General features: G+C 37.9%; 1 protein-coding gene across 2 annotated transcripts; it reads right to left on the bottom strand.

Annotated features, from left to right (window-relative positions):
* Window positions 1-8,236: 8,236 nt before the first annotated feature.
* On the bottom strand, window positions 8,237-10,378 carry LOC131223461 (probable LRR receptor-like serine/threonine-protein kinase At1g53440). 2 transcript variants are annotated; one of them, XR_009160465.1, is made up of 2 exons: window positions 9,442-10,378; window positions 8,237-9,037 (listed from the first exon to the last, which is right to left on the bottom strand). XR_009160465.1 is itself a non-coding variant. In XM_058218887.1 (2 exons), exons 1-2 carry the CDS (start codon window positions 9,658-9,660, stop codon window positions 9,074-9,076), a joined length of 489 nt encoding a protein of 162 aa, XP_058074870.1. In that variant the 5' UTR covers window positions 9,661-10,378; the 3' UTR covers window positions 9,058-9,073. The 2 variants fall into 2 exon arrangements, 1 of the variants encoding a protein (XP_058074870.1); XM_058218887.1 differs by lacking the exon at window positions 8,237-9,037 and adding an exon at window positions 9,058-9,343.
* Between the last annotated feature and the right edge of the window lie 531 nt (window positions 10,379-10,909).

Genomic DNA, 10,909 nt, shown 5'->3' with positions numbered 1-10,909 from the left:
CACCAATCTTCCAATTGGAGTCATATATCCTGCTGCATCTATTCTTCCAAACATATTGATCCATGTTTGGCTCATACAACGGTAAATTAAATATTAAGCATTCTTAATTTGGAGCTCCACTGTTGACCAGAATTGCGAGATCTACTAGTATGTTTTATTTATTAGAATTGCAATCTGATCATCAGGTGGGCCACAAGCTATGTTCCTTTTCAATAACTTAAACTGTTCATGAGCCATGATTTGGATACCTAATTTGAGTTGCATATATGCTAGGTATACAATTTTTTTAGCACATGCATATGAACCATCATAGTTTGCTAGAGTATCAAGTAACTCCCAATGTGAGGAAATATGCATCACTCGTCCGAATCACAAACAGGCATTATCATCTGTCCAGCACTCCATGCCGGCACTGACCATTCATGTTTCAGTGAACCATGCAATTCATCTGCACAAAAATCTCCTTCTAGAAAATCCCAGAGATATAATAATTAGCTTGCACGAGGACTATTAAAATTGACAGCAGTCCACATGCAACAATAACAAGTCCATTAATGTGGTGGTTGAGATCTTTCTTTGGATGATGGGATTTAATACAGTTCCTTGCCAACTAGATGCATTAGTTTATAGATCCATGGCTTTATGCACATCATTTTACCCGGCAGTGCATGGACAAGCTGCAAGCAAAAGTCTCCCTTGTTGGAAGATCATAGACTTCTCAAACCTTTAGATTCCTTTTAGTCGAAGTGTAATCCCAATCTTCGGAATAGATTAAAATTTGAAGAGCTAAAGTAGTTCCATTGAGTAGCTTTTCCCAGGCACAGCTCATCTGTGGCGCGGATAGATGACCAGTCTGGATTAGTGAAGCATGGGTCAGAACTGAAAACCCGCATATACTGTGCATAGCTCTGGAGCTGCATATGCCATGATTCCTTGTAAGATAATTGAATGTTGTAATTTTAGTCTGATCAAGGTTTGCCTGGAACTGGAACCTGAATAACAACTGGTCTGCCCCATCTCATCTTTAAACTGTTCCAGTTGATAATATTAAAATATTAGGAGGTAGGTTTACAAAATCTCAGTAAAATTTAACGGGGTGTTTGGAGCATGGGATTACATGGGTTTAAGTAGGATGGAATTACCAAAATGTAATGATTACATTGTGTAAGGGATTGTCTCCTAATCCCATGGATTGAGGCCATCCCACTCCATGTTTGGGAAACGGATTGGCATCTCATCTTGCTAATATGGGTCGGTGCTTTGTGGGCCTTACCATTATGTATGTGTTTCATCCATGCCGTCCACCCATTCTTCCATGTCATTTTATGGTATGAGCCCAAAAATAAGTTTGATCCAAATCTCAAGTAGACTTCACAGTTAGCCCAATGAGGTTTTTAATGGTGTAATTCAATCACTACTGTTTTCCCATGGTGTGGTCCACCTCAGATTTATATCTACCTCATTTTTGGGTGAAGCCCAAAAATTATATTTCAAAATAGATGGACGGCATGGATAAAACACATATATCATGGTGGGGTCCACATAGCACCGACTAGTGGCTACATGAAATCCAAAGTATGGTGGTAGAAACACTTGCTCCAGCATTGATTCCAAGAAAGGCTTCACAACCCATACCTTGTGTGATTCCCAAACATACCTTGCAATGATCCGTGGGATCTTGAAACCTACTTCCACCAAATCCCACTTAAACCCATGCCCCAAATGCCCCCTAAATGTGCATATATTTGGGTTTTTTGGCAGGCTCAGCTGCTTTGTATATATTCTGAGGTGAGGAGGGCTGCATCAACAAAAGAGGGAGAGAGCTTGATGTAGAGTGGGTTGTAGACAGTTTCATGGCCAAGATGGACCAGAAAAGGTCCGATTGGAGGTGGAAGTGATCCGGACCGTCAAGGTCCTTAAAACAGGCGTATCTCGCAAACCGGAATGAGTTATCCAACATGCCATATATGATTTTGGAGTAGGACGAGCTACTTTAGCCACCCAACCCTGCTACACTGGGTTGCGTATGCTGAATTTGAGAAATACCATCATATCGACGGTCGAATTCCCGTTTTATTTCCATTTTTACTATTTATAGTAAGTTTTAGTTTGATTATAACTCTTCATCTATTGGGTTTTAGAAGTTGCATCCAACATGTGCTTAGAATAATTAGGAGATCAATAGCATGGTGAGGCCAAATATGACACTTACTATTTTTGGCCAAAAACTGTTATGGTCTATAAATAGGAAGTTTACTATTTATAGTAAGTCGTGATTTCTAGGAGTTTTAGTTGTAATTTAATTCCAAAACTTATTCCAAGGTTTAGCATCCCTATTTAAAGGGTTGTAATCTCATTTATTTCAATCATCAATCAAGTTACGAATTTTCTAGAATTTCTTTCTATTTTCTTGTTTTTTCGTCATGGATTCGAGAAGCCTCTGTGAGGAGTCCTGAGAAGCTCCGTGGATTCGAAGTAGTTATCCTTGAGGAAGACCGTGGTCGACCTCATCATGTTCATCCTTGCATCAGAGCTGTAAAGATGAACGATGGTGGTGATGATGACCTGGAACGATACATCTGTTCCCAAGTCTCTTAATTTAAAAAAAGAAAGAAAAAGAAAAGAAAAGAAAAATTTTATCCGGAATGATGCCTCACAAAGACAGCTCTGCCTTGTTTATATTTGACTCTCATGTTTCCCTTTCTCTTCTCCACATAAAATGTATTAGCTATATGTTCATTCTCTCCCTTGGTTGCAGTATTTGGGTCTCGCTTGATTTATGTGGTGGCCATCTATGGGGTGCTTTGAATTGCTTAGCGGGGAAGCATTTGGTGACCATGATCAAGATGAGGCCTGGTTGAGTAGTGAAAATTGGGATGCTGATAAGCAAATCTGATGGGAGGATGATGCCGTGTTTTTGTAAATGTTGGGACATGGCACTACAAGAAAACTGGAGGCTTTACCGGTGGTTAGGGACCTTTACTGGCGGTTGTGCTAGACGCCCCTAAATCGTAAGCTTTTGCTGCACTGCCAAAAAAATGCTCCCAATCTACGGATATAATTCGTAGCTAAAGATATCTTGCACAGTTATAACCATTGATACCGTAGCCATAGCTTTTAAAGATACAGCTACGGATTAAATCCGTAGCTAAATAACTTATGGCTACCGGTAATCCATTGCCATAGAGGAAAGCTGTTAAAAATAAAAATAAATAAAAGGTGATGCGGTCTCCTGCCTTGCCAAATAGAATAGTCTGCACTCATCTATCATTATGGCTGTGATTTTTAAGTTGCAACTGCATCGATGATTCTTTGGTTCACCTGCACCGATTCATCGCTCCGTTAGTTCTTTTTCTTTCTTTTCACTAGCATTGCCATTAACATTTGGAGATTTTATACCTGATGTAGCAGTAACCAATTGATGTTGGAACTCACGAGACCAGCTCTTTCTAATAATGTTTCAATCGACTAAGGCACACATTGAACAGCAAAGTGGAAAACCTCCTTGCCATTCGTCTGTATGCAGGGGTAGGAAGAGAGTCTTGGAGGAAAAACTGGTGCACCGTTTGAGCTCAAGACGTTCTTTGATTGGTCGTCCTCAATGATAGCATTCAAACGCCTGTCAAGGGGCCACGAGTTCATAGTTTCAACTTAACATGACAGTGTTGTAGCATTATAACAGGAAAAAAAAAGGAAGAAAAAAAGAAAGAAAAAGAAATGAGAAGTATGATTTTTCATCTTTAGATGAGAATAGAACATGCTTTGGCCATCACCGTCACTGTGAACGTCGTATCCAAGCAAGCTATCCTCATCACCATCACAGGCCTGCAAATTGCAGCACCATGAATGAATGTTGTATCCAAGATAACTTGTAGAATGAATTCAATAAACAGATAGGTTGCCATCCTTTGTTGCCTGATGCCATTTGCATGCTGCAACTCACCAACTGTAAAGCAGCATACATACCACCAATCTGGACTGTCCAAAACATGGGCCACGTTGTGCAGAGTAAGTCCGGTTCCTCAGCCTTGCAGCCTTTGGGAACAAAGTTGCAGTTTCTCCATCTGACTCCATCATCATAGGTTTGCTCAGGTATATTTGGCCAAAGCTGCTCCTGTAGATTGTCTGCATCGAATCAAATACATTTACATAGATATTAACAATGTTAGTAGCAAAAGAGGACCTTCAAAACCTTAAGAGCTGGTGAAGGTGTTCAGATCTAGTAACCATAAGAAAACATTGTACACAACAAACCCATAAAAAGAAAATGTTCAAAAATGACAGAACAGAGGATCTTGCATCCTAGATTTGGGATGGAACAGAACACTGATCGGATTCAGATTGCAATGAAATGATGCATTTATGACACTTGTCCAGTACACCAGCATCAACAAAGACAGGCAAATTGTATACACAAAACATGTACTCGAGGGTGTAGACGGACAAAGTTTTCTCAATTAGTACCATTTGCTCCATCTGGAACAGAATCCTGAAAGTACACAGGATTCCCAATGCAATATGGATTCAGCGGACTGACATACAATCTGGGATAGCAGCAGTTCAAGCATTGGATTGAAGACAAAACATAAATTCATGGCTTGACTGAGCTTTTAACAAACTTAAAAAGTAGCAATTTATGTAAAATACAAAGAATTAGGCCAAAGTATGGAAGCTGAAAGAGTCATTGCAGGTATTTGCTGGTTACAGTTGGACCCCCATTTCACAAGAGATAAAGTATAGAGCAACGTTGTCGAATGCAATTTCTTATGCGCATGTGTGAAGAGATTGCATGTGCCATACAAGAGGGATTACGATGAGATCTAAACTCTGTTGTAATCACAATTAGAGATTGGCAAAATGGTATGCAGGATCATAACAAACAAGTGGTTCTAACTACTGTGAATAGCCATGTTATTTTTCTGTGCAGAATAAGACTGGGAGGATTGGTTGTGCCTTTTCCTGTCACAGAGAGGGTTTGTATCAGCATTGATGAAGCATGTAAATTTCAAATGTAAGCAACATTAAAAAGAAAGAAAGAAAGAAAGAAAGAAAGAAAGAAAGAAAGAAAAAGAAGATATGGAAGAGAGACAGGGAGTTGTACAATTATGCTGTAATGGATAGTGACAAAGAATCCTGGTGGTGAACAGATATTTAAACTTTCGAAACTATTCAATCCCATTTTCTCCATAAAATGGGAAGTGCTCTGCTTAATTGTTTGGTTTAGACTTGAAATTGTCTCTGTTTCTTTTCTTTCCTGTGTCAACCCTCAACCCCCTCCTCCCAATTCCAAATTCATATCTACCACAAGAGCACCCCAAAACTCCTTACATTAGCCTGTTGAATAAAGAAATTCTTGATTCTCTTCATCAGTGTTCAATATAAATGTCACTTCATCTCCAAGGGTAACTATGGAAGCGACTATATTTCAATTGAGAAGAATGGCCATTGTGTAAAAGTCAACTGCAAGCCAACGTCCATGTGCACATTCTGCAAATTGGAGCATTTCCACAATCAGGCAATCTATCGGTGATGATATTCCGTCTCATGGTTTGAATTCTCCTTCACTAGACAGTAATTGATTGGCATGCTTTCAAGGATTTTTTTATTTTTATTTTATTTTATTATTATTATTTTTTGGTGGACTAGAGAAGTTTTGAGGCGTGTTCAGGTGAACTGGTTGATTTAACGTTCATTGCTGTCAGCAAGAGCTACCTCCCAATGATGGATTCATTTGTTGCAGAAAATCTCCCTAATATCATACTTGAGATCTACCAACAGTAGTACTATTGAAAAAACAAAGAAATCAAAGAAACATTCAGCATCTATACTTTAAATGGGCATGAAGAAAGCCAACATTGGTATCTCCTGATCAGAAGTTTGGTCCTTAAAAGTTTAAAGAGGCATGAAGTGAGGCTGTGCCTTAGTTGCAGGAAACCATCTACACAGCAGGAAACATGTTTCCTAGGAAAAAATGGGTTTGATTTTCATTTTATGAAATATGTGGAACTGGACAGAAACTTAAGGAAACATAAGGGAATAATATTTCTGTTGGGGAACTAGAAAAGATATTTCATTTTAAAAGGTATCCTCTCTCATCTTTGATTGATTTCTTCCATCATTACTTACAAGTAAGTCATCAATGGGTTCTAATTTAGAGCTTTTAATAGAAAATTAGAAATCTCAAAAAGAAGGCATAGTTAAAACTCCAAGAAGTTCCAAAGCAGCTCAAGAGACTTTTATGAGTTGTCTCAAATGGGCTGGACACTTCATACCAGCAAAAATCACAGATCCAAAACTTTGATTGGACGAGGAAAACCTATAAGAAAGAAAAATTCCTCTTTTATTTTGTTTTTTGTTTTTTTAAAAGAAAGGTAGCAGAAGATTGAGTGCATGATTACACGTGTGCATCCTACAAATGTTGGTAGGAATCTGCTCCAACCTATCATCGATGAGGCTACGGGGAGTTGATGGTGTGTCAAGTGTTCAGTGTAGATGTTTTGGGCAGCAAGTAATGGAACTCCCATAGGACAAATCAATAACAATATGATATAACGTTGAAAAGATGTGTTTGACAAATTGAATTCTTTATCAGAAATGATATGCTAAAAGAGATTTCATAAAGAAAATACGAGGTCGAGAATAACAGAATCTGCTGTTCTGCCATTTCTATACTTGAAAGTTGGGAATCTTGCTTGCTTGCATTTTGGTTGTCATTGTACTCCACCTGAAATAAATCCCTATGTTAATATCAAATTAGAAGATATAAAAAAGAAAAAAAGAAGTGTATTCATTTCTAGGAAAGAAGAAGATCACTAGGAAACAAAAATTGATGTTTCAAGAATCTTAGAGATGAATAGTTTTAGCTTTTTAGTAGGTACATGGGGCAGTTGTAAGAAGCAAGAATTGATCTAAATAAGTTATGTGAGCGAATCAAAGCAGGCATTGCACCATTCCCCACCTGGACATGGGAACAACATTAAGAAAGAAAAATAAGAACCCAATTCAAGTAAGAAAGAAATTCTGAATCAACGGTAGAAAAATCAGAAGATAAGAGAAACCCATGTCAGAAATATCAAGAAAACTTTTATCTAATGGAGCACATTGAAGGATGACAGATCATTCTTACCAGTGAAAACAAAAATTTCAGAAGCTTAATAGAATGCCTTTTCATGATCATTTTAGCTTGGGAAATAAATCTAAATTACTCATATGGTTCGAAGAAAATGATACCAGAAAATGCCAACTGAATTAAATAGATATTCTGTATTTAGCATGAACAATTTAATGAACTAATCATCAATGAGTATCAGTAGATAGTTGCCCACCTCTTGCTTTTGTCCCAATTTTATATATTCTGGTGCATCGTCAACAACAACTAAAGGCGCTGGTTCACAGAGTTTTATAGCTGGATGTAGATCCTTTAAATGCCCCCACTTAGGCCGTCTCAGTAGGCCTAGAAAGAAGTGTAGATGTCATAAAATAAACTGACAAATAAGCAAGAATCTTCTACATAATGATCACAATAATAGTAGTAAAGGAACAGATTTCGAAAGTTGAGAATCTATTAGCATTGATAGATCATGACCATCTGATTCTTTGAAGCCATTAAAGACTAAATTGACAATGGATCTTGGTTGTTGAACACTCTTAAACAATAAAAAGAACCAAAATAGATATTTTTTTCTTTCTTTTTCTTTTCTTTTTGCATTTTTTTTTTGAAAGAGAGATTTCGAAGGAGATCTACTTGCATTACTTGCATCGAAGGAGATTTCGATCCTCCAACGTCCAATGCTCCTGAGCTATCCTTGTACCATTTGAACAGAGTAATTGAAGGAGATCTAAAGGCCTGTGTTGAAGTTTTCCCTTGAATGCCTATAAGAAAATTAGATATATATTAATACAAAGGCATGTTCTTTCGACCGGAAAGTACATTTTTGGGTGTTCCTTCGACTACAAGAGGACTACTCTTTCATGTAATTAAAATAAAAAAAAAAAATCAAGCTAAAATATCACCCTACAGAGACAAAATTAAAGTTAATAAGAGATTCAAAATCCTAGAAATTACAACTCTTTCATCTCATTAACATCATTTTCAGCACAAATTCAGTAATTAGCTGAATGAATTATTTCAAGAAAGAAAGAGCAGTGGATTTACAAAATAACATCAGTACAATCCAGACAGCATTACCTAAGCAGAAAGGCCAATTTCACAAATAATTATCATGTGAATGACCCTATCCTTAGAACAGTTCCCATTAGCTACCCACTGGACCATCTATTTGGGTTGCATCAGGCGGGCCCTTAGATAATGAGTCCAAAACTGTTGATCTTTAATGGATGGCATGCACAGTTAAGTATCCTTGGAGAAGCAGCTCCCGAACAATGTGCATTATTCACCATTTAATCTGTACTTATACGAATGCTTATTGTATGATCCAGACACCATCTCATTTTCTGGTTAGTGCTGGTATTGATGTGATTTTGGCTGTTGGCAGCACTGCTGCGATGTCATGAGTCAAACAAGTGATGCAAACTTCTATCTCATTTTTGTTGATCTATTCAGTTTATGTGGTTGCCTCATTCAGTTCCCCATTTTAGATTGAAACTTGCTGCTACTCCGCATAGGAGAAATTCTTGACAGGCACATGGCATTCACCAATTTCCCAGAATGCTGGTTCAAAAGATAAAACTAAGAAATGTATTGAGTTTTATGTCTGAACACAGATGAATATTATCATTAAAGAGTATGAAGGTATGGTTTCCATTTCATAACGAGGAAAATTGTGCATGATGACTCACATGGTTCCAGCTACACGAGTGCTGATGTGGGTCTTCTCCTCTTCACCAAGCCTTGCCAGACCAAAGTCAGATATCTTTGGTATAAGATACCGATCGAGCAGTACATTGGTGGCTTTGATGTCTCTATGAACAATTTTCAGCGTCGATTCTTCATGGAGATAAGCTAGACTTCTTGCTATACCAACACAAATCTTGTGCCTTGTTGGCCAATCAAGCTGCAATTGATATTCTTCTGGGCCTATAAATCATCCAGTTGAGAAAAAAATGAGTCATATTACTTCCTGTTGCATCCGTACTGCATACACATATTGGTACAAAAACAAATGAGCTCACCAAACAGAGCATAAGCAAGGCTATTATTTGCAATGTACTCATAAACTAGCAATAGTTGATCTCCCTCGATACAACATCCATAAAGTTTTACAAGATTTGGGTGTTGCAAAGTAGATATCATGCCTATTTCAGTCACAAATACGGGGCTTCCTTGCTTTGATTTGGATGAAAGTTGTTTCACTGCAATTGAAGTACTGTCTGATAATAGACCCTGCAATATAGTAATGTAAGAAGTTCTATTACCTTTCACTTGAAATATGGTCTCAAAGGTAATTATATATCAGGATAAACAGTGATTCCGTAGTATACCTTGTAAACAGAACCAAAACCACCTTCCCCAAGCTTGTTTGAAATGTGAAAGTTGCCTGTGGCAGCTCTAATCTGTCTTAAGGCAAACAAACTGGTTCGTAGATCTAAATCTCTGAGATCTGTCCACCGGACAAAGTTACACATGAATGTCTCAAAAAAGTTGATAAATTCCACATATTTTACTAGAAAAGTGCAGTCTGTGCATGATTTATTGCACATGAATTTGTATTACAGCTCGTTAGCCGTCCATGCCATCCAGGAATGTCTTGTATCACACTCTTGACTCTTACAAGCTCCCACATTGCTCGGTTAGAAAGACAGGATTTATTTTTCTTCTTTTGGTTAGGATTCATATAACTTGCTGGATGCCATGGCACATTTGTACAATTCCCAATCATGGTTTAAAAATTGCCAAAAAGGCTTAGAGTTGCCTAAGTTGTATCACTTCAGTCCGAAACAAAACAAGTCACCAAACCAAAACAAAACTGAAATGAACCAACACGGGCCAGTTGTACCCGTTTTTGTCCAACAGACAATTCACACTCAGAAACCTCTATTTAAAATCTATCTACAGAAGTACTGAAATGTACCATAGAAACGATGAACTTATCACCCAAAGAAAGTCACAGCTACTACAAAATCAATGACCAAGCCTTCCGATTTCCAAGCTGATATCGTAGCAGACCAAGAATATTTGGAAATGCACGGAGTTCGCTTGCGAGATCTACCCTGAAAATAACTGTAATAGGTTGTGTGCATTTAACATAGGGTTAAAACAAACTCAAGGTGATCAATTTGTCAATCAAGCCGGTGATGAAAATCCAGCATGTTCAAGCATCATTCACGTATCCAGCCACCATGATCATGATCTAGCTTCTCTCATATTGATTACTTGATCAATTCAACAATTTCAACAGGAGGCGACATCAAAGTCTATCACCAGTGATTCCCAAGGTCATCCATGTGACTGTTGCAATACAAATCCTATTTTGCCAAATGTGTGGGATTGTCAGGCAAATGCATTGATTGGAAAGCAAAGACGTCCATGCAGTAAGTGCCTGTAATACCTAATTTTTGAATTTCGAATCCCTAATTAGGGATTTTCAGTTTTTAATCTATAATCCACAATTAGGGAATCGACACTACAAATCCCTAATTAGGGATTCGAAATTCAAAAATTCCCAATACACAAATCATTGCACAATGCTACTTTAAGTATTAAAAAATGCCCAAAAACGCCCAAATTGATATGAATAGATAAGGGGAGAGAGAGAGAGAGAGAGAGAGAGAGAGAGAGAGAGAGAGAGAGAGAGAGATACCTGATATTGCACAATGCTCCTTGATGTGTTGGACCAAAGAAAGAAGAACAAAAACGCTAGAAAGAAAGAGATCGAGAGTGGAGAGGGAGAGGGGAGGATTCGAGATTCGAGAGGGAGGGAGGGAGAGAGAGAGAGAGGTAGATCAAGTG

This window comes from Magnolia sinica, chromosome 13 (genome assembly GCF_029962835.1).
Source record: "Magnolia sinica isolate HGM2019 chromosome 13, MsV1, whole genome shotgun sequence".
NCBI lineage: Eukaryota > Viridiplantae > Streptophyta > Magnoliopsida > Magnoliales > Magnoliaceae > Magnolia > Magnolia sinica.
This window is presented reverse-complemented; position numbering and strand designations above follow the sequence as displayed.